The sequence below is a fragment of the Panthera pardus genome, unplaced genomic scaffold (assembly GCF_024362965.1).
Source record: "Panthera pardus isolate Hobbes unplaced genomic scaffold, ASM2436296v1 HiC_scaffold_8, whole genome shotgun sequence".
NCBI classification, from domain to species: domain Eukaryota; kingdom Metazoa; phylum Chordata; class Mammalia; order Carnivora; family Felidae; genus Panthera; species Panthera pardus.
In genome coordinates, this window is record NW_026527013.1 from 16,654,582 (window position 1) to 16,679,456 (window position 24,875).

General features: G+C 37.8%; 1 protein-coding gene and 1 pseudogene across 2 annotated transcripts in view; one reads left to right on the forward strand and one right to left on the reverse strand.

Annotated features, from left to right (window-relative positions):
* The window catches only part of SETD2 (SET domain containing 2, histone lysine methyltransferase), a 123,077-nt gene that overhangs the window by 33,398 nt on the left and 64,804 nt on the right, over window positions 1-24,875 (reverse strand). Inside the window, exons 13-14 of one of the 2 annotated variants that reach the window (XM_053898338.1) lie at window positions 7,258-7,306; window positions 4,242-4,425 (exon numbers count right to left, since the gene is read on the reverse strand). In XM_053898338.1, coding sequence (XP_053754313.1) covers window positions 4,242-4,425; window positions 7,258-7,306 — 233 coding nt within the window. Of the gene's footprint in view, window positions 1-4,241; window positions 4,426-7,257; window positions 7,307-24,875 lie in introns of those variants that run through there. The other variant, XR_008420632.1, reaches the window with a different exon arrangement.
* Window positions 22,530-23,060, forward strand: LOC109247734 (sterol carrier protein 2-like; annotated as a pseudogene).

Consider the following 24,875-nt stretch of genomic DNA (forward strand, 5'->3'; position numbering starts at 1 on the left):
TTTTTTTTTTTTTTTTAACGTTTATTTATTATTGAGAGACAGACACAGAGCATGAGCAGGGGAGGAGCAGAGAGCCGCGGGAGACACAGAATCTGAAGCAGGCTTCAGGCTCTGAGCGGACAGCACAGAGCCTGACATGAGGCTTGAACTCACGAACTGTGAGATCATGACCTGAGCCGAAGTCAGACGCTTAACAGACTAGGCCACCCAGGCACCCCCTAGTCTGGTAATATTCTTAACAGCCATCTGGAAACAATCCAAATGCCTATCAACTAATGAATTTGTAAACAAGCTATGTTGTACCTATCCAATAGATTACCCACTCATCAATAAAAGGAACTACTGAGACCTAACAACATGAATGGATTTCAAATGCAATCTGCTAAGTGAAAGACAGACTCAAATATTATCTAGACTATGATACTATATACATCACATTCTGGAAAAGACAAAAACAGAGCATCAGAAAGCAGAGCAATGGCTGCCAGCAACTAGGAGTAGGTAAAGGGGACTGACTCCAAAGAGCTCAAGAAAATTTTCTGAGATAACAGAAGTGTCTATACCATGACTGTAGTGGTGGTTACTTAACTGCATGCGTTTGACAAAACACTTTGAATTATACACTTAAAACTGAATATTTCTGTAAGTAATTTTTATCTACTGATTAAATAAAACTGATTTTTAAAACTGAGGGTGAGCAATGAAAACCAAAAAGATTTTTCAGACATATTTGAAACACAGTATGAACAAAAACTCATCAAGGAAATCTTTTGTTGTTGTTGTTGTTTGAGTGAGAAAGAGCCAGAAAGAGCCAGAAAGAGTGAGAAAGAGCACAAGCTGAGGAAGAGCAGAGGGAGAGGAGACACGGAATCTCAAGTAGGCTCAGTGCCCAGTGCAGAGCCCAACACGAGGCTCAATCTCAACTCAAATCAAGAGTCGGACGCTTAACCAACTGAGCCACCCAGGGTCCCCTAAAGGAAATCTTTTTTTTTTTTTTTTAGGAAATCTTTTAAAGGAAGGTCTAAGGAAAAAGAAAGGAGAACAAAAAAACCCTAATTAATGTAAACAAACTAAATAAATCAATTTGTGTACATATAAAAAAATTAACAATAACTGACAGGGAAGGAGGAGGAACAAGAAATTATAATATTGGACAATAATGGCATATAAATTGGGAAGGCTGAATGATCAGAGTTAAAGTATCCTAAAGTACTTGTGTTGTTTAGGATATGGATTAAATTTAGATTTTATTAAAGTAAAACGAGTTAAATACCACAAAGAATTAAAATATCAATCAGCTATAAACTATGTATCAGCCACAGAAAAGTTAAAAGGAAAAAGGAAATAAAAAATTTCAGTTAAATCCTATCAATAGGAAGATAGCATACTTCTATTAATATCAAACAAAACAGACTATACAGCCAGTCTCAATAAAATTCTAAGAACTGGTAAAATACAAACCAATGAATGGCAATTAAATTTGAAACTTAACAAAAGAAGGGGGTGCTTGGTGGCTCAGTCAGTTAAGCATCTGACTTTGGCTCAGATTATGATCTCGTGGTTCATGGGTTCAAGCTCTGCATCGAGCTCTGCGTTGACAGTTCAGAGTCCAGAGACTGCTTCGGGTTCTGTGTCTCCCTCTCTCTCTTCCCCTCCCCCACTTGTTTTCTCTCTCTCTCAAAGTAAATAAAAACTAAAAAAAAAAAAAAAAAAAAAAAAAAAAAAAAAAAAATTTTAAGCAGGCTGTAAAGCCTGATAGTATTTAGAACTAAATTATGACAAACTATACTATCACAAGAGTAGTTCAATGGTATTTATGAAGAAATTAAAATCCTCAAACACTTTCATTTGAAGACAAAAAATGCTGAAAATTAAGGAGCTAAGAATCCCAATTACTCCAATTAAAAAAAATATATATATGTATATATATATATATCCTATCTGTATGTCCAAAAGAGTGGAATAAAACATGAATAGCAATCAATTACCAAAATAAAAAATGCTGTTATTCTGTGATTTGTATCGGTTGTGTTGTTAGTAAAATAACAAGAACAAAGCAAAAGGATTAGAAAGGAAAAAACCCAAATTCATAGGATATGGACTGTTGGCAAAGACCCAAAAAAAGGGCAAAAACCCCAACACTTTGAAATATCATTGAGAGTTTTGTATGGTTGCCAGCATGAGATCAATATACAAAAGTCAACTGCGGTATCAAAACACAAGCAACAAACTGAAAATGTAACAAAAAAGGCAAGGTTTTCAGAAATGAATATACCAAGATACGTTAAGTCTTTCTAGAGAAAATGTAAACAGGAGATTAATGAAGAACTTAATCTTTATTTAAAGTATTCAAGAAGACGTAATTACACAGAAAATATCTGAATACTCAATTTGAATATAGGAATAGGACTCCTTAAAACTGTAAAGATGTCAAGTCTTCTCAGAATCATCTTTTGGGTGATGGGTGGAGGGAATCTGACAAGCAGATCTGAAGGAGAACAAGTCTGAGAAAAGACATGACATCCCAGAAGATCAAGGAGGGACCTGTCCTACTTGCTATCAAGACTTAAATATGAGCTACAGACACATTATGAGCCCCAAACCAGATCCTCCCACATATGAGAACTTGTTGGAGAGAGCGTGCTGCAGATCAAGGAGAAAGGATGGGCTTTCAAGTAAATGGTACAGAGACTGGGTATTCACTTAGAAAAAAAAAGAAACCATAAACCTACCTCACAACATACACAAAAATTAATTCCCAATAAATTAAGGACAAGAAAGAAAGAAAAGAGTATCACTGCCTCAAGAGTAGGGAAGAAATTTTTTTTTTTAGTTAAAAAAATTTTTATGTTTATTTATTCATTTTGAGAGAGAGAGAGAGAGAGAGAGGCAGACAGACAGAGTGTGAGCGCAAGCAGGGGAGGGGCAGAGAGAGAGAATCCCAAGCAGGTTCTGTGCTGTCAGTGCAGAGCCCAACGTGGGGCTTGATCCCACAAACCATGAGATCATGACCTGAGCCGAATCCAGAGTCGGATGGTTAACTGACTAAGCCACCCAGGTGCCCCAGAAAGAATTTCTTGACAGCCATCTGTTGTTTTGTTTTGTTTTGTTTTATTTGTTTATTCATTTATTTATTTTTGAGACCTAGAGAAATAGAGCATGAGCGGGGCAGGGGCAGAGAGAGATGGAGACAGAATCTGAAGCAGGCTCTAGGTTCTGAGCTGTCAGCATAGAGGCCGACGTGGGGCTTGAACCCACCAACCGTGAGATCATGACCTGAGCTGAATCCAGAGGCAGATGCTTAACTGACTGAGCCACCCAGGTGCCCCAGAAAGAATTTCTTAAAACACAGTAAAAGCACTGACCATGAAGGAAACATACAATATGTGTGATATATTCAATTATACCATAATTAATAAATTCTGTATATCAAAAGACACAAAAGAGTCAAAATGCAAGCCACAAACTGAGAAAAACATATTTGCAAAAATTATCACCCAAGCAGAATTATATTTAGAGTATAAAGAATCTTTAAAAAAAAAAATTTCTAAAACTCAAAAAGGTAAATGAACAGCACATATGAAAAGACACTTCACAGAAGAAACAGGAATGGCCAATAAATGTATGACAAGATGTTTAATCTACTTAGTAATTAGGGTAATGCAAATGAAAATCATGATGGATTTACTATTATAAACCCTGACAACCCAAAATTAAAATTTTGGCAATTACACTATATGAATGCTATATCTCATTTTTTCAAACAAATAAATTCAATTTAAAAAGAACTTCTCCGGAATAAATGTTTTCTAGTCCCCAGTGACCGATCATGCAGCTTGTTTTTCTACAAGCATGAGGAAGATAGCCTCTGACACAGAGATCAACCAGCATTTTGACTGGTAAGGCACAAGATTCACTAAAAAAAAGTTCTGACTTTCGAAGATTTATCATTACCTCTGAAGAGTTATCTCCCACCCACCTCCACTCCCTTGAAAGAACAAGTCTCTGGCTCCTCAAATAACATTTAAATGTTATCAAGTAGAAACCATTCAAGTACTGAAAATCCACTAGTCTTCACTGTCAAAAGAGACTCTGTCTCAATATTTATCAGTAAAGTTTTATACTCATTCATCAAGAGAATATACTTATTCCAAAACCCTTTGGTGCCCCAAATCAGAAGTACTGACTTGGGAACTTTCTAACTGGCTCAGAAAAGAGAGTAACTCACACAGGCCACTTACCTGTCATCTGGCCTTTTTGTTCCCCGCTCATAGGCAGAAGAAGGTGGTGAGAGAGAGCCCCTTCGTTTCCTTTTCTCTTTATTTTGAGTTTGCTTGTCTGGGTCTCTCTCTCTTGACCTGTTAGGAGTCTTTGGGGCAGCTGTTTGATCTCTGAAGCCAACAGCATCCCTTCCTCGTTCAGTTACTAAGGGAAAAGGGTTTTTAAAAATTTACTTGGCAGACTCTACTCCATCATGATAGCACGTCAACTGTAGAACACAATTTCTATCCAACAAATGGATCTATGGATTCCTCCCTCATATGCCCATCCTGAATTTGGATGAGAAACAAGGTGTTGTGTGTGTGTACACTCTACTTCCTGAAAGTCTCTGCCATGAATTCTCTTTTCTACCTTTCCCAAACTCTCAGTCTAAGCCTTCAGCCTTTCTAACAAGTTCTGTGGAACACATGCATGCGAGATGTTCCTGTTACCTTTAACAAGGCAGTCTGCTTGCAGTTCAAAATGTAAAAGCCTTCTACTGTCCCTGTAACTCTGCATATTTACAATTTGTAGAAGAGCAGCCTGGCATGCTAAGCATAAAAACTAAAAGGGAAATAAATGTCTTTTTAGTTTAACAACAAAAAAAAAAAGAAAAACAGATTAGAGAATTTTTTATGAACTACCATTTCAAAATGAAAATATTTCAAACACAAATGATACAGCTGATAACTCATGAAGTTATCAAAGCCAGAGAGTTACATCTTCAAAAAAAGAATGCCATCTTCCTACTGAAAGATGATACTATTAAACTTTTCCACTCAGCCTCTTTACCTAGAATGGTCTTCCCCAATATCATTGCCACTGTTCCCAAAAGCTGTGCTAAGTGCTACTTTTCACTGACCACACCTCCTAGTTTCTCATCTCCCTAAGAAGTCTAAATCCCACCAATGAATATTTCAATATAAATTAACTGGTATTATATGCCACTGCTTTGTGTATGTTAGCACTGCTACTTGATTAATCAGATTGCTCTTGTCCTGTGGAAATAATTTCTTATAAAATATCTCTCAGAGCACAAAGCAGATTCTCAATAAACATTAACTGTTTTTTCTTCTCACCTCAGAAAAACATGCTATCACTTGTTTTCTTCCCTGGCATCACGGTTAGGTTTACATATGCCATTCTTGCAGTTCTCCTTTTAGTGGGCCAAAAACTCCATTTGTTTGCAAAACAGTTACTAATCAATGGCCACATACGAGCATTTGTCAGTGAGAGGCTCATAGAGCTCATCTACACCACACACTGGTAGAAAACACTACACAATTAAAACAATTGTTCCAGCTCACAAGGTATTAGCACCACATTCTTCTGGGACGTACTACTGCCTAGTTTCACCTGGATCTGCCCACGACTACTCTATTTCCTTCTTACAACAGGTTCCATGTACTGATGTTAACTTCCTTAAAATGTGACTATTTCTGCACTATATCCTGGTAAAATAAGAAAAGGAATCATACTAACAGTTCATATTCTGACTCTGCATCTTGGAATATGTGAGGCAGATGTCATTCCATTTATTCAGGCTGATGTTTTCATATTATAAAACGAAAGTAAAGCTAGGCTACATATTTCCCAAAATAATTTACAGTTCTTAGGAATTTTACAAGTTCTAAGCTTTTTAATTTGCCATTGAGGGTTGACATAGAAGCTAGGCTTGAATTGTAAGTATTTCTTATAAAAGACTGAGACTGGTTGGGGCTGGGGCACATATGTGAAGGAGAAACTGAAGGTGGCACACAAAAGGCTGCTTCCTGAAAAGATTACAGTCTTCCATTATAGATGCCTCTCAAAGGCCATCGCTCTCAGAGGGCACCCCAGAGTAGATATTTGCAAAATATTGGGGGGAAAACCCCACAGATATTTAAGCTTTGCCCATCCTGCTATTGATTTCAGCTCAGTGAGCCCAGAGAAGCTAGCCTCTGATGATCAAGCTTACAGTGGTGCCACTGGTTTTGCCAACCAGCACTACTCAACCCTGCCTTCTTTCTTATGGGAGGAATTCTTTCCAGCCCTAACTAGGATGTTTGGCTATGAAGAGACTAAACCAATCGAGTTAAAAATATTCAAGACAAAAACAAAACCCCAACAACGGTACAAAGTACACCTCACAGGGCATTAACCTACATGATTATTTAACCATTAAGTTTTAAGACTATAAAAAGCTCTTCATGCCAAAAATAAAGAAAAAGAAAAAAAACAAACAAAAAAAGAAACAAAAACACCAAAAATATGATCACACTGGCTCCTTCACTCTACATTGGGTCAATACTGGAGGGCTCAAGAGATCAACAACAGCCACCATAAGATCCATTGCTTTCATCTTTAAAGAAGTATGCTGGAAACACAACTAAGTAGTAAAACCCAGAAACCAGACTACCATGGCCTCCCTGTTACCTTTTCTGGAATGATTCTTTTTTTTTTTTTTTCGAGATTTTATTTTTAATTAATCTCAAAACCCAACATGGGGCTCGTACCCACAACTCCGAGATCAAGAGTCATGTGTTCCACCGACTGAACCAGCCAGGTGTCCCTGTAAATGACTCTCAACATTTTGAGGGATCACTGAGCCCCTGAGAACCTGATGAAAGTTTTGAATTTTCCCTAGAAAAATGAACGTAAATAAAGGATTCTGCATATAAACATCTACAGGTAAAGACTTATACAGACATTTAGGAGTACAGGTTTAACAATGCCTGTTCTAGAGGGACAAATAAATGAAAGAAAAGCTACTAAAAGCAGTGACTTCAAGGAAAGCAACACCAAAGGTAGTGTAAAGGGACATCTCTTTTGGCAAAAATTCACTAAGAAAGAATAAAAAGGCAAGTTCACAAACTTTTACACCAAATACTTCATTTACCTAATTACATACTGTTGGGTTTCAAAAACAAAATAGCTAAAATTCTTATCATTTACCTCTGCATATTTCCAAAAGAGTATTTGTAAAGCCATATACACAGAGTACCTCTGAATACCTACTTGTGTTCTCCTTTTCAGTTTGACTTTTCTTTGGAATTCGATAAACCTCCTGCAATTACAAAAAAAAAAAAAAAAAAAAAAAAAAAACCAAAAGAAGAGTTATTAGTATGGAGTGGAAGTGGTGATTGCTTTGAAGCTGATTGACTTCACGTGGCAAGAAAGAACTAGGAAGGAACAGACTGGTATTTAATTATTCTCCAAAATCTGACTTACATCTAGCTTTAAGAATTGATCCTGGTCCCTCAGAAATAAGTAATAACTTATATAAACTCATGTACATACACACATACACACACATTTATTATGTATATGTATGTTTTGTTTTTTAAACACCTACCAGGCTTGTCTGATCTCATCAGCCAAGTGGCAGACTAAGTAACTTGGACATTACATTTCTGGCAGGAATATACTTCCTGATAATCTTCATTTCTGCAAAGCTTCTGCATATAAAATGAAGTCATCTAAAGTTCCTTTATCGAGAGTATTCATAAGAACAATTCTAACCTCTCACTTGCCATCCCTACTTAAGGGAAAAAAGGTTAGTAATTACTCAGCTATATAAAAACACCTCTGAAAAAACTTATGTCTAAAGACAATGCCCATTATTCATATTCTTATATAAATGCAAAACCAACTTGGCTAATGGCCAAATGTAATATCTACTTACGTATTGTTATTTTTAAAAAAGGAAAGGTAAATATTAGATCATTGTCATTCTTGAAACAGCATCAATGCTGTACCAAAATTGTTCTCTACAAATGTAAACTGTTTTTCAGCCCTGAATACCTTTTCTTGCTATATGAATCTAAGGCCTAGAACATGTCCTGTTCCCTGACAATCCCTCACTTTCTAGTCCATCAAGTACTTCTTGGCAAGGCACAACATTCCCTTATTCAGTCACCTTGGTTAAGTGGGCAAATGGCAAATCTACACATCCTCAATGGTTTATCACATGATACCTCCACTTTATAGTAACCTCATAATATTGACCATACCTATACAAGCTGGTAATTCCATTTTTTTAAGCAACTGTACTCCAAAAAAATCAAAGAACTCCTCCTTCCACGTAATTGTCAGTTCTAGCAATTATTTGTGGAAAACGAGAAATAACCCACATGCTATACAACTGAAGAAGGGTCAAGATTTAATATTCAGGTGTGATTAAAAATGACAAATATGAACCACACAGATAAAGAGCAATCTATATGAATGTAGATTTTTTAGAAATAATTATTCAACACCCCGTGCGTGCTGACAAATTATTTAATAAAGATGTCCTAATTAGATGTGCACTTATCCTGTGTGCCAGGTATCACACTAGGCATTTCAAACACATTACTTTATTTGAGCTTCAAAACAACTCTATTAATTAAATACTATCATCTCCATTTTTAAGGTTATGATGCTTTCAGATAGACTGACTCCAGAGCAATTTAATCTCCCGTACTACACAGGAAATGGTGAACGGTGGCATTATTTGGGAAGGAGTACTACTTTAGGGACACACACATAAATGCAGGTGGCATTCTCTATTCCCCCAGTCCCTTTCCTGTGTAGGACTTCCACTGGAACTCTGGCTACACAATTAGACTGCTCCAGGAAACTTTTATAGAAATACCGTCCCAACAAATTAAATCTAAAATTCCAGGCACTGGACCCAAGTATCTGTATTTTTTAAAATTAATTTGTTTTGGGGGCAGGGGGAGGGAGGGAGAGCGCGCACGTGCACACAAGTCGGGGAGGGATAGGGAGAGAATCCCAAGCAGGGTCTGCGCTTGACAGTGCAGAGCCTGACATGGGGTTCAATCCCACGAACGATGAGGTCATGACTTGAGCCGAAATCAAGAGTCTGACGCCCAACCAACCGAGCAACCCAGGGGTGCCTACGCTTTTTAAAGCTCTCTAGATGATTCTGATGCCTACAGAATGTTGAGAACCACTGAACTACTAGCTTCTCTTAGCAGCCTTCACACACTCTCCTCACAAGGGAGAATTTGAGAGAAAGAACTGTATATGCCTGTCCTCAGCTCAAAGCCACCTGGGGGTGGCTCCTCTGAGGGATGCTTGGAGCTGTCGAGCTGTCAGTGTCCAGCTATAATGGTGAATCAGGAATAAACACAGGAAGGACAAAGCTGACACTCTTAGCTCTGTCGACTCCTCTGTCCACCTCTCAGAGGGGTTATCAAACTTGGGAAAAAGTAAGAATGCCACTCATCACCACCTACCCACACTATAAGGAAAAACACACGTTCTATTCATTTTTAAAGGCTTCAAAATGACTGTTGCATTAGGTCCTCTGTAAATTTAGGTACTCCAAAAAGATAACATGTTCATTCACAAAGGGTGCTTAGAACAGACACAGAGATACATAAGTCTGTGTCAACTAAGGATTACAAAATTTTTACCTATATAGTTTCTTTTGCCTAAGGTCTTGGGCATTACAAGTATTCATTACAAACATTTATCATAATTTATTACACAGACTTCAAGTTGGGACCTATTCTATGGTGGCAGTTAAGGTACCAAAGAAAATGTTTCTCAAAAATATATTCCTAACTTCATTCAAAAGTTTAGAGCAACTACTAAAGTAGAAAATATATTCCAGTGTTCACAAAATGGAAGATTATTACTGACTCATGACCAAAAGCTATTGACTTTTACTGTGTGCCTCAAACTATGGGGAGTAAATTCCATTAACATGCACCCAAGCACTTGGGAGCTACTAACTGGATCCTCATCTTCATATAGTTAAAGCTGTATGTATATAAAATTAAACTGGAAACTCAGGTTGTCTATTTTGAGGCCCTGAATTTTTCCAAAGCCCCACAATAATGTAAACTGAGAAGGAAGCAGTCATGTGAAGATTACTATACTATTTCTTAAAATCATTCTGTCTTAAGAATAAATAGCAATAATGGTAGCTTATGTGATATGGAATTCGAGAATAATGTCCTATCTGCAGGCCACAGAATCCACCGAAGAAAATGTTTGAGTTGGCTTCATTCACACTAACCCTCCATGTAAACTTACTCTGGTCTGCTAAAAATTCTACTCAAAAGACTAGCATGTTATGAAAGAACACTAAACCATGAGTCAGGAGACCTGGGTTCAGGGACTAACCCTGCCTTCAGAAGGGCCTAAAAGAATCTGGTTCCCCACTCCACCTGATATTCTTTACCTATCATCCCGCTTTACTTCTTTGGTGTCTACGTTGCTGCTCCTAACACATACACATACACACTCAAAGCTGTAATTCTTAAGGGCCAACACTATCTTACTCTTTGCTCTATCTCTAGTACCGGGAAAATGTCTGACACAAAGGCAACACTCAATTGCTTGTTGAATGGACCAATAAGTGAAATTCTACTAGTAATGTGCAGAAATCAACCACACAGTGCTAAAGAAATTCAAAGTATTGCATAGCTTTTTTTTTTTTTTTAATCACTAAATCTATACCACCATTCTCTTTTATCCCTGGTAAGAATGCTACTTACAGGCCTACATAACCATAGACTAGACATTGCATATTTCCAGGGTCAGACTAATAAGTACGCCTCTACAACATTTTGAACTCTTTTCAATGCTTAGAACAGCTTACCCTTAGTCTATCAATCATTCCTCTTCCATCAAAGGCTCTAAATCAATCTCCAGAAATTGTTTGATAAACACTGAATCACTAATAAATTCACGCACAAGCAGTGCATCCAACATCCCTTATAAAAGCCTGTAAATGTGTGTGTTGTTTTTAATTTATAGACAAAGACAGCACAAGTTCTTTGATGGCTATTTATGGAATTCTGGTTTGCTCATTTATACAGCAAGTATTTATGTGTTAAAAGCACATATTAACAGTCTCCTATGTTTAAAGGACACTGGAGATACCCAGTAGCAGCCACCAAGGAATTCACAGGCTAACAATCATGGCTGACAATTCTTACTGTGTGCCACGTCCTTTAATTGCATTCTCATATACTTTTACACTGCTATTAGAAGTATCTTTATTATATCTACAGTACATACTCGGGTTAAATAACTATACTAGGGTCATACATGCCACAGTGAGCTCTATACTGGACCCAGGATCTAAGCCTAGATTTGTCTCTGTCCAAAGCATACACTTTTAACCACCACCACTACTACCTCATGGGCACTCGAGGAAAATAGAAAGGAAACATATACTATCTTATACTAAAACTGGCCTTAGGAGAGAGGACTGGAAAAAGTATCCTGAAGGAAATAAACATCCGAATTGTCTTAAAGGATGACAAGGAGTTGTACATAGAAAGAAAGAGGCAGAAAACAAAAACATGGAGACAGAACACATGTGTTTATTCCAGTTCCATCCTGAAGTCCTATACAATGACAGTGGAAGAACAAAAAGAAAAAAAAAAGTGTATATATGCCCATCTGTGTTATCTTTTCTAAGAAAGGAGTACTGAATGTACATGCATTCTTAAATATCTTATTGTATTCCATGTACTGTATTCTCTTTCATGTGCTTTCGTCTGATGCTTCATAAAGAAAAAAAAAATACTCTATCAATGAAATAAGATGCTATTAAAAAAAGACAGCAAGATAAGAACAAATAAGAACTGTGATGGAAAAAAGAGCTGAATGTCACCCAGAAAGCAGACCAAAAAGTCAAGAAAGAAAGTGGAAAACCAAAAAAAATTAGAGGATAAGCGCTAGATGACCTACATCTAACACAGACATGCCAGAAAGCATGAGAGAGAAGACTGAGGGAAGTAGGAAAAAAAATACCAACAAAACAAAACAAAACAAAAAACCTAACACACACACACACACAAAGTTTTTAGAACTTAAAGACATGAGTCACCAGATGGAAGAAATGAGAGCACCTACTACAACAAAGGAATCGAAATGGCATCAGACTTCAATAGACAGCAACACTGTAAGCTAGAAAGTGATACAATGTCTTGAACATTTTAAAGAAAAATTTATTTTCAAATGATAATTATGATTTGCCTAACAAGCAAGAATAAAATAGAGGCATTTTTCAGATCGACAAGGTCTCAAAATTTTTCTACCAGAAGAGAATGTTGAAAACCAAGACTATGGAGGGTCTAAGATTCTCAATTCTGTGTCAAACACTTATTAATTAGCTACAGTGTAAATAGTACCACACAAGATACTTTAAAACAAAAGAAAGCAAAAACAACTAACCGTTCCTGAGAGAGTGATGGGAAAACGCTGAAAAGTAATGTAAATGAATTACTTAGCACTTAGAATATGATACAGGCATATATTAACATATATTTGCATATAATTCAACAAGTGGGCATTTAATATAGGTCAAGTATCCAAGCTCTACTTTTGTGCAAATAACCAGAAGTAGTGGCTGCTTAAAATAACACCTGCAAAAGATGTAAAGATGTCATTCAAGGGGTGCCTGCGGGACTCAGTCCGTTGAGCGTCCGACTTCGGCTCAGGTCATGATCTCACGGTTTTTGTGTTCGAGCCCAACGCGGGGCTCGAACTCACAAGCCGTGAGATCATGACCTGAGCCGAAGTCGGACGCTCAACCGACTGAGCCACCCAGGCGCCCCAAAAATGATGATGCTTTTAATAAAAATGTACCTCAGAGAATGATAAACCAGCGTGTAAGAGAAGATTATGAGCTTGTATCTAAAAGCCAAGTGGAGGAGTCAAAAGCAAGCTGAAAATATATATCTGAAATTTAGGAAACAGGCTAAGGAAAGAGATCCACGATTTGGGAACATCTTAGGAGATCGTAACTTATATTGTGGTACTTAGGAGACTGCCAAGAGAGAAAGTACATAGAGAAAAATAGGCTGACTAGAAGAAAATAAAACTTAAAGGTGGAAGGACTTTATACTTAGTCATGCAGTATGTTTTCTATTTTTTGATAAACATTTGCCAGCCATTCCACTTCCGGGTATATATCCAAAGGGAATGAAAACAGGATCTCAGAGAGCTGCAGTCCCACGTTCACTACAGCATCATTCACACTAGCCACGATATGGAAACAACCTAAGTGTCCATCAACAGATGGAGAAGATACAGTGTACATGTACATGATGCAGTATTATTCAGTCATGAGAAAAAAGGACATCTTGCCATTTATGACAACATGGATGATCCCTGAGGATATTATGCTAAGTAAAAAAGTGAGGACGTAGAGAAATTAGAGAAATTAAAAACCTTACACACTGCAGGTAAAGGTAAAGGTAAAAACCTTATTACATTGCATTGTAAACGGTACAGCTATTGGGGAAAAGAGTCTGGCAGTTCCTCAGAAGTTAAATATAGAAGAGTTACTATGACTCACAAGTTCTACTCGTAGGTATATACCCAAGAAACATGAAAACCAGTTTCACACAAAATGTGTACATAAATATTCACAGTAACTGTATTCGTAACAGTCAAAAAGTAGAAACAACACAAATGTCCATACAAATGAGTAACAAAATTGGGTATATCCACACAAGGGAATAATACTATTCAGCTATAAAATGGAATTAAGTACTGATACGTGCTACAACATGGATGAATCCTGGAAACATTATGCTAGGTAAAGATCAGATAGAAAAAGCTATACTGTATGATTCCATTTATCCTTATTCACAGATTATGCAAATTCACAAACCCACTAAAATTTATTTGCAATCTCCAAAACAGTAAGCTAGAGAAAACTTCTCCAATTCTTCCCCCCAAAAGATGAGTCAACCACTGATATTTTTTGGTATACTTTTTCCAAATAATGGACTGATTAAGACGATGCCACACTTTTTGCCCAAGTCTCTCAGAATCCTTTCATTACTCTTTCTAAAAATGCTTCCAGTACACTACTACTCTTGTATACTATTTCTTCAGTATCATTTTCACTGACTTTATGAAATCAATGCATTTTTATTTTGTAATAGATCTGTACTGTATTTGTACTACATTGCCCAATTCTTAGAACAGTGAGACTTTGGCTAAGAAACACAACAACCCTAGACAAAGACAGATGCTAATGTTAACAGAGAAGGGATGTTTGGATGACAATCTTTTAGTGTTCAGTTCATCAATTAATGTTTTGTGTCACAATGTTTGTTTTCTAAGCAATTTTAAAACCGTGAAAATTAAGATACTAAGAACACCATACACACACACACACACACACACACACACGTGGATTTATGTATTTAATTACACAAGAGATAAGTTTTTTTAAGTATTTATTTTGGGGAGAGCACAAGTGGGGCAGGGGCAGAGAGAGGGGGACAGAGTACCCAAAGTGGGCTCTGTGCTGACAGCAGAGAGCCCGATGTGGGGCTTGAACTCACAAACCATGAGATCATGACCTGAGACAAAGAGTGTCCCAAGAGATAAGCTTTTCCACGTAACTGAATGTATTTGAAAAGGATTTCAAAATATCCCACCATATTCCCAGGATTTTCGGGCATCTATGAAGTTTTAGTGTCAAAAGAAAATATGCCAAATATTTATCTGATTACTGAACACCGAAAATTTAGAAAAAGAGGTAAGAACTTAGAGAAACATACAAAAACTTTGGGTAAAATAGGACCATGTCATGGAACCTGATTCACAATTCTATACACTGGCTTAAAGATTAAAAACCCAGTTTCTCAATTAACAACAAAATCAAAAAATGAACACACAACATAGAACACCTCCATGTCTACAGCCCTACACTACCTCAAGGCCCAATCAAAGAAAATAAACCTACTGGACAAATACTGCTATGTACCATAGCTCCTTTCCTGTCAGCATAAATTCTGCGAAATACCTTCAGTGGTAATGGCTCTATAACCAGGATTTAGTTTCCTTTAACAGAAGGAAGAATTATTTAACTCCCATCATCATGTCCCCGTAGAGCATAAGAGTCTGTGGTTTTACCTCACAAACTGTATTATAAATGGTAGGAGTAGAGGGGTTTCCATCAGGTCACAGAGGTCTTAAAATCTGACTACAAAGAAAATTCAGAAGAGAACATAAACGTCTGGAGACTTCATAAAATCACACACTTATGAGGGGCAGAGGAAGGGAGAGTAAAGGAAAGAGGGAGTATAATAATTTCATTTATTCCTTTAACTCCCTAAAGAGACACTCTTCTAACTTCAGACAAATGGGCTCCCGTGAAACGGAAGGTAGTAAGAATCAATCTCAGTTTTTAGCCATTGAGAAAAATAGACAAAACACTGACTGAGTCAAAGTTCTTAAAACAGGAAACAAAAATGTAAAGATATTCAATACTTCATGCGTAAGTGACATGCAAATTAACACTTCAATAATTTTCCGTCTGTGTCAGTCTGACCAAGATAAAGTTACACAGTACCTGTGCTGACCAGAGTGTAGTGAGATAGATGCCTTTGTGTACATACACTGCTGGTGAGAGTTAAACTGGTACAGAAACTATAAAGATCAATCTGGCAAGACCTATGAATATGACAGAAAACACAGACCAGGACTCAGAGATATTGCTTTTAGTAATTTATCAAACATGTATATTCCCACATATGTAAATGTGTTTAAAATGATTTATATAGAAGTTATGTGCTGAGCTTTAAAAAAAAAAAAAAAAAAAAAAAGAGGAATCAACTGAAACGGCCAAAATAGGGGACTGATTAATAGGATTGAAAGGATAATGATTATAAGGGGCACCTTAGTGGCTTAGTCAGTTGAGCATCTGACTCGATTTCACCTCAGGGCATGATCCCAGGGTCATAGGATCAAGCCCTGCATTGGGCTCTGCATGGAGTGTGGAGCCTGGTTGGGATTCTCTCTCTCCCCCTCTGCCCCCTTCCCCTCTCACATATGCTCTCTAAAAAAAATAAAAAATTTTAAAACAGAAACTGATGATTGCATATCTTTACAATAAAATACCATGCAGTATGAAAGCTAAGTTCTGTAAATTGGCATGAAACTAGCTTCATAATATATTAAATAAAAACAAGGAGCTAAAGAGTGCTGCCAGTTTTATAAAAAAAGAAATACACACACACAGTATGCACACATTATCTCTGGAAGGATATACAAGAAGCTGGTTGTGCTGGTTGCCTTCAGGGAACAGGACATGGGTCAGGGGTAGGAGCAAAACACCACACCGTATGCCTTTTGAACTTTGTATCATGTACAGGAAAGGCCTATTTAAAAATTAAAACAAAAAGAGGAGAAAAAGATAACACGCCTCAGAAGAATCCCCTGACAAAGTACCAAAAAACTTTTTTGGCATTACTGCTGTACTCATGGTAAAGACCACCACCTGAGGGCTGTGACATCTCAGGCTGAGGCCTCAGGAATCCAAGGCAACTTCTAAATTTTTTTTTTTTTTTTAACGTTTTTTATTTATTTTTGGGACAGAGAGAGACAGAGCATGAATGGGGGAGGGGCAGAGAGAGAGGGAGACACAGAATCAGAAACAGGCTCCAGGCTCCGAGCCATCAGCCCAGAGCCTGAAGCGGGGCTCGAACTCACGGACCGCGAGATCGTGACCTGGCTGAAGTCGGACGCTTAACCGACTGCGCCACCCAGGCGCCCCCCAAGGCAACTTCTAAATGCTGCTCTTCAGCAAATGCCATACCTTAAAAAGCCCTCCCAGTTCACTGTTGTTCACTTTAAACTTGTCCCCTGGCCCCTCCTTCTTCTCCAGCCTTAACCAGCTTGACTCTAATTCAAAGAATCTACCTTAGCAATGCTCAGTTTTATTCAACACACACCTAAAATGTGCTGGGCTTATGCTAAAAAATACTGAAGCACAAGGTGAACAGGTAACACAAGTGCCTGCTTTTGAGGCCTCTCTAGGCCAGTAGTAAATGTGTGTAGAAAAATAAGGGTTTTCGTGTTAAGTAATCACCGAAGAATAACCAAGATTATTATGATGATTAAGTGTGTCTCATTTTCAGAGTTCTGTTTTCTAAGCAAATTAATTCCAAATCTAAGATTTTTTCTTACACTTTTCAAATGTAACCATCTCTTCTAATTAAAAATTTTCAAACTTTAAAATCACCACAGCCCTCCAAGTGATTGCACTGAAGTTACAGGTTGTACTGGTGAACCTAACGCTTAAGTGACGAGTAGATGGTCATTATTTAACATAGTACTGGAAGTGCTAGCCACAGCAATCAGACAAGAAGAAGGAATAAAAGGCATCCAAATTGGTTAGGATGAAGTAAAACTTTCACTACCTGTAGATGATATGGTATTACATATAGAAAACCCTAAAGATGCCACCAAAAAACTACTAGACTGATAAATGAATTCAGTAAGGTTGCAGGATACAAAATCAACATACAGAAACCCGTGGCATTTTTATACACTAATAATGAAGCAACAGAAAGAGAAATTAAGAAAGCAGTCCCATTTACAATTGCACCAAAGATAATAAAATACCTAGGAATAAATTCAACCCAGGAGGTGAAACACCTGTACTCTGAAAACTATAAAACACCAATGAAGGAAACTGAAGATGACAAAAATAAATGGAAAAATATTCCATGCTCCTGGATTGGAAAAACAAATATTGTTAAGATGTCCATACTACCCCAAAGCAATCTACAGATTTAATGCAATCCCTATCAAAATACCAACAACATTTTTCACAGAAAACAATCCTAAAATTTGTATGGAACCACAGAAGACCCAGGACAGCTAAAACAATCTTGAAAAAGAACAACACTGGAGATATCACAATTCCAGATTTCCAGTTATACTACAAGGCTGTAGTAATCAAAACAGTATGGTATTGGCACAAAAATAAGCACATAGATCAATGGAATAGGATAAAAATCACAGAAACAAATCCACATTTATATGATCAATGTATCTATGACAAAGGAGGAAAGAATAGGAAATGGGAAAAAGCCTCTTCAACAAATGTTACTGAGAGAACTGGATGGCTCCATGCAAAATACTGAAACTGGACCACTGGCTTACTCTATACATGAAGATAAATTCAAAATGGGTTAAGAACCTAAATGTGAGACCTAAAACCATAAAAATCCTCAGAGAGCACAGGCAGTAATTTCTCGGACATTGGCTGTAGCAACATTTTTCTAAATAGGCCTCCTGAGGCAAGGGAAACAAAAGCAAAAATAAACTACTGGGACGTCATCAAAATAAAAAGCTTCTGCCCAGTAAAGGAAACAACCCACAAAACTAAAAGGCAGCCTACTGTATGGAAGAAGATATTTGCAAATGACATATCTCACAAAGGGTAATGTCCAAAATATATGAAGAATTTATACATTATACAACTCAACACCCAAAAAACAAATCATACAGTAAGAAATGGGCAGGAGACATGAACAGACATTTCTCCAAACATCCAGATGGCCAAGAGAGATATGCTTAACAACACGCATCATCAGGGAAATGCAAATCAAAACCACAATGAGCTATCACTTCACACCTGTCAGAATGGCTAAAATCAAAAACATAAACAACAGTGTTGGCGAGGATATGGAGAAACAGGAATCTTCCTGTACTGTTGGTGAGACTGCAAACTGGTGCAGCCACTGTGAAAAACAGTATGGAGGTTCCTCAAAAGTTAAAAATGGAATTACCTTATGATCCAACAATGACACTATTGGGTATTTACCCAAAGAATACAAAAACACCAATTTGAAGATATATACCCACCCCTATGTTTATTGCAGCATAATTTCCAATAGCCAAAATTACGGAAGCATCCCAGTATCCACTGATAGATGAATGGATAAAGAAGATATTATATACATTTACAATAGAATATTATTCAGCCAAAAAATGAAATCTTGCCATCTGCAACAATACGGATGGAGCTAGAGTATCATGCTAAGTGAAATAAGCCAGTCAGAGAAAGATAAACACCGTATGATTTCACTCATATGTGGAACTTAAGAAACAAATGAGCAAAGGAGGAAAAAAAAGGAGAAAGACAAACCAAGAAAAAGACTCTTAATTATAGAGAACTGCAGGATACAAGAAGTGGGTTGGAGGGTGGGTGAAATAGGTGATGGGGATTAGTGCACTTAACATGATGAGCACCAACTAATGTGTACAATTGTCAGATCATTCTATTGTAAACACTGTATGTCAACTATACTGGAGTTTAAAACTTAATTTAAAAAAAAAAAAAAAAGAAGATTAGGTGATCCAGCCAGTACTCCAGTTAAGAGTAGGAGACCTCCTGGGGCGTCTGGGTGGCTCAGTCGGTTGAGCGGCTGACTTCGGCTCAGGTCATGATCTCACAACTCGAAGGCTCGTGAGTTCGAGCCCCACGTCAGGCTCTGTGCTGACAGCTCAGAGCCTGGAGCCTGCTTCGGATTCTGTGTCTCCCTCTCTCTCTGCCCTCCCCTGCTCATGTTCTGTCTCTCTCTTTCAAAAAAATAAAATAAACATTAAAAAAAAAAAAAAAAAAAAAGAGTAGGAAACCTTCTGATGTCCAGATCATCCAGAAAATACTTTTTGGACCACAGTTCATTCTTTTCCCAACTCACACATATACACATCTCTGTTTGACAAGCTGCTCATATTCATGGACCCCTGCCCCAGAAAAACCCCAGTTTTGCATATGATTTCAGGGGTTCTGAAAATGCCCTGAAGTTCAATCATAGATCACAGTTTGCCAATCTCTACTGCACAGAAAAAAAAAAAAAACAACAACTTGAATAAAACACTAAAATGGAAGTTTCTAAGATTTCAGAATGTATTTGGACTTATTAGTTTCTAAATCAGAAGCAGATTAAGAGAAATCTGAAGTATTCACCAAAGGTACATAATTATATAAATTGCCTCGCAAAGATATAGAAGTCACTATTTATTAGATCAGCAAAAGGGAATGGAAAGAATATGGGATTTAAATCAGAAGACCCAAGTCAATTTTCAGCTCTGTCACTTAAAAGCTAAGTCACAACCTCATGGGCCTATTTGTTTTCTGTTTTACAGGGAATAAAAACACCACCATGTATACTTCACAGGGTTGTAAAGATTATATGACACTCATTCAAATATTTTCTGACCACCTATCAAATAAAATACACACACCACAGTTTCAAGAAGCAGTGTGATACCATGGGGAAAGATGAAACTTCTTCACACTTCATTCAAATATTTATGAAGTGTCAAACGACATATCCTGGGGAGACTTGAATGACCAAGACATAAGCATTCTTTGCCCTCACACTCCGTGCAAGTACGAAAGAAATATTATGTGCTGTGACTGGAAAGGAGGTTATGAGACCATACAGAAAGGGCAGAATACTCTTAGAGGAACAGGAATGGCTTTCCTGGGGAAAGGATGAAACTTACACAAGAGACATCCAAACAGAAGTAAGTGTTTTCAGGAATGAATGAATGTGTGTTCACGTGTGTATGAACATTAGTAGCACAGACCCACTGGGGGGGCCAGAACGGCTTGATGTGAGACTGCATAAATAAATAAGGACCAGACTATATCATGGTAGGCAAACCTCATGAAGAAAAATGGATTTTATTATAACAGTGTAATAAGGAACCATATAAAAGTTTTAAATAGGACACTGACATGATCAGATCTTCATTTCCAAACAGCAATCTGGCTACTGATCATAGGGGGCACATAGTAGTCATTCACTACTATTAAGAGGTAACTTATTATTATAACCACTATTTAAATGATACCATAATAAAAGTAACCTTTACTACAAAAATCAAGATACAATCCCTGCCCTTGAAGATCTCATGGTCCAGTGAGGGGACTAAGCAACTAATTTTAGTAATCTGTTAAGATTACAACTACTGTATAGAGAAATACAGAAAAGGACAAAGTATCACAAAGAATGAGCTGCAACTGTAAGTCTAAGTAAAGGAAGATTAAAAAAAAAAAAAAACAAAACAAAAACGGAGAGAAAGAAGAAAAGATATTGCAAGCAAAAAGAACAGCATGCACAAGGCCATGGAAGGGTGAGTACGTATGAACAGCCTGATGTGATTCATGCACTGAATGTGTAAGAAACACTGTTGGGCAAGAAAGTTAGATAAACGTAGAAGTACCTCTCATGTCATACACTAAAGGCTCTCTTCTTGAATTAATGGGAGTCTCTGTGATGCTACTAGAGGTTCCTGTTGATACATCTATTTTTTTTTTAGTGTGTGTGTGTTTGTTTTTTTGAGAGAGAGACAGAGAGAATACGAGCAGGGGAGGGGCAGAGAGAAAGGGAGACAGAGAATCCCAACCAGGCTCTGCACTTTCAGTGTGGAGCCCAACGTGGGGCTCTAACTCACGAACCATGAGAGCATGACCTGAGCCAAAAATCAAGAGTCGGATGCTTAACCAACTGAGCCACCCAGGCGACCCAGATCACATCTATGTTTTTAAAAAGATAACACGATAGCATATAAAGGAAAATATGAAGGGAGGGAGGAATGGGAGCAAGAAGGACAAACAGGAGGCTGTTCCAACAGTCTAAGCAAGAAATGACAGGAGCCTGAATTAAAAATGGCAATGAGAAGACAATGTGACCTATTTAACATGTAGGACAAAAGAAATCTCAGGTGCTGCAAGAAATACCACCTTTTGAGGGATAGGCAGAATAGTGAAAATCACAGGGAAATCCAAATGATTCAGACAAGGGTGTGGTCTCAGATTAACAGAAGGAAGGCGAGAGAAACGACAGGTTGAGTACATTATGTGTTCACACATTTACTCATACACAGAAATACACATATGCGTATGTACGTATAGATACGGTCTGGTGACAGCCCCTACAAGCAATGCCCCAGTAGCAATGACTTCATCTAGAGCCCAGATCTTGGTTTCTTAATAAGAGTTTCTGTTTGTTTGTTTCAGAGAGAAAGAGAGCAAGCAAGCATGCAGGGGAGGGGCACAGAGAGAGAGAGAGAGAATATCCCAAGCAGGCTCTGCACTGTCAGGACCAGGGGCTTGATCTCACAAACCATGAGATCATGACCTGAGCTGAAATCAAGAGTCAGACAGGTAACCAACTGAGCCAGCCAGGTGCCTCCAGATCTTGGTTTCTCAATCTCACTTCACATCATAGAAAGCAGAGTTTATTGGACAAATGGCCGATTCCAGGGCTGGGTAAGGGAAAGTGCAAGATAAGCCTGGAATAGCATGTTGTTCCAGGTTAAAAAACTGACGGCAACCTGTCAAAATCACACAGAAGGGAACCTAAAGGGTCTCTCACACTGGCCAAACAAGGGACAACTTAAGCAAATAAATAACAAAATTAATGGATAATTCACTGAATAAAACAAGAACCCAGGAGGCTCTGCAGCATAATTTAGGCACTGTAGGAGTTGTGGTTGTTACACTGTACAAGATGGGTTTTCCTGAAGCTGCTGGTTCTTTTAGAACTCATCAAATTAAGGCTGCCCCAATTCGCTCTGCAGTTGGTAAATTTAAGGCAAATCTTGTCTTCAAGGAGACTGAAAAGAAGCTTAAAGAGGAAGGGGAACAGTTTGTGAAGAAATTGGTAGTATTTCTGCCTTCAAGGTAAAGGATGGCCCTGGAGGTAAAGAAGCCACCAGGGTGGTGGATGTGACGAACAGCAGTTCAGTGCTTCCTAACTCAGATAAGAAGGCTGACTGCAGAGTCCCAATGGCTGACCTGGACTTGCTGGCTTTAATGACTGGTAAAATTAATCCTCAGTTGGCCTTCTTTCAAGGCAAATTGAAAATCACTGGCAATCACTGCCTATGGAGTTACAAAGTCTTCAGTTTCAGCCGAGCAAAACTAAACTGTGAGGAATCCCCTCTGCCTACCTTTGAAAACTAAAGATGAGATATACAGATTTATATCCATATATTTCATTGTCAGAACTTAGAAATTACACACTGGCAAACAGTGTGAGATTTGTTTTTAATGGCTTTTTTAATTTTTTTATTATTTTTTTTAATGTTTTTTTAATGCTCCACATCCAACATGGGGCTTGAACACACAACTCTGAGTTAATTTAAGAGTCACATGCTCAGGGCGCCCGGGTGGCTGAGTCAGTTAAGCGTTCGACCCTTGATTTCGGCTCAGGTCATGATCTCACAGTTCATGAGTTCAAGCCCCGCATTGGGCTCTGTGCTGACAGTGTGGAGCCTGCATGGGACTGACTCTCTCTCTCTCTCTCTCTCTTTCTCTGTCCCTCCCCAATTCATGCATTCTCTCTTTCAAAATAAATAAGCCTTAAAAAAAAAAAAAAAAAAGAGTCACATGCTCTACTAAGGGAACCAGCCAGGTGCCCTTAGATTGGTTTTTAATGGCTGTGACCCAGGCGCCTGGTGGCTCAGTTGGTTAAGTGCCGGCCTCCTGATTTCAGCTCAGGTCATGATCCCAGTGTTGTGGAACTGAGTCCTGCATCAGGCTCTGCACTGAGCTCTGTGCTGAGTGTGGAGCCTGCTTAACATTCTCTTTCCCCCTCTGCCCTTCTCCATCTCATACAGGTGTGTACACACATGCTCAATCAATCATTCAATCAATCAATACATGCCTGTGACCAATTCTGTTTTTCCTAAACTCTGGGGGAACAGAGCCTGAGGTATACTACTGCTTTGCTGAACTGCATACAAGTGTACATTACAAAGCTAATATGATTTGGCATAAAATTGAGTTTCAGAATAAAATTAGGAAGAACAAAATCTAAAAGTTATATAAACAAAAGCTCTCATTTTTTATAAAGTATATTTAAGGATCATTCTGCTGAAGATTCAATTTAAGGTTTTCTTGGGAGAAGCAGGGAAGAAACAGAATACCAGTACCTCGCCAGTAATTAGTGTTGTGCACTTAATGTTCTTCATTTATTTTCTATTAATAGTTTTAAAAGTTCTGTACTGGGATGTTTAAAAGAAAACTTTTCCCAAATCAAAATAAATCTGATCAGAGCTTGGCGGGGGCCGGGCGGAACTATAGCTGAATGCAGGACTATTTTTAAAATAAAAAAATTGTACTGGGTTTCCTTCTTGAAAAATAAGTATTTTTGTTAAAAAATAATTGAACAGGGGCATGTGGATGGGTCAACTGGTTGAGTGTCCAACTCCTGATTTTGGCTTAGGTCATGATCTCACAGTTTCATAAGATCAAGCCCTACACTGGGCTCTGTGCTGACAGCATGAAGCCTTCTCTCACTCCCTCTCTCTGCCCTCCCCTGCTCTCTCTCAAACATTAAAAAAAACTGAAAATAGTAATAACTGAGCAAATACACGTTTGCTCTGAGATGCAGTTTTCAAATCAGAATCTCCTATTTAACTAAATGTGTAAAGCTCTGTCCTTTGTTATAATTTTCTTTCTTTATAGAAGAAGGAAACATTTATCGTTCTTCCTAGTTTTTCTAATGCCAATGTTATTTCTTATAACTGTAAGATACAGGGTAAAATAATGCTTTGGAAGAATGTTTAATAGAGAATTAAAATAAAAAAATAATAAAAAAATGAGAATGCATGAGCCTAAACTGATAAAAATCAATGAATACAGAACTACATGGGAGAGCAGGAAAAGCTCTTGCTTACAAGAGGGCTACAACCAAAACAGAGGGGAGCAGAAGGAATGAGGGGTTAGAAAATCACCACTTGGCAACCATCACAGCTGTTAAGTGATTTGGGTAAATTCACTGGATGTTGAAACTAATGAATAAATCTGATAAAAAGCAGATTATTTACACACTTCC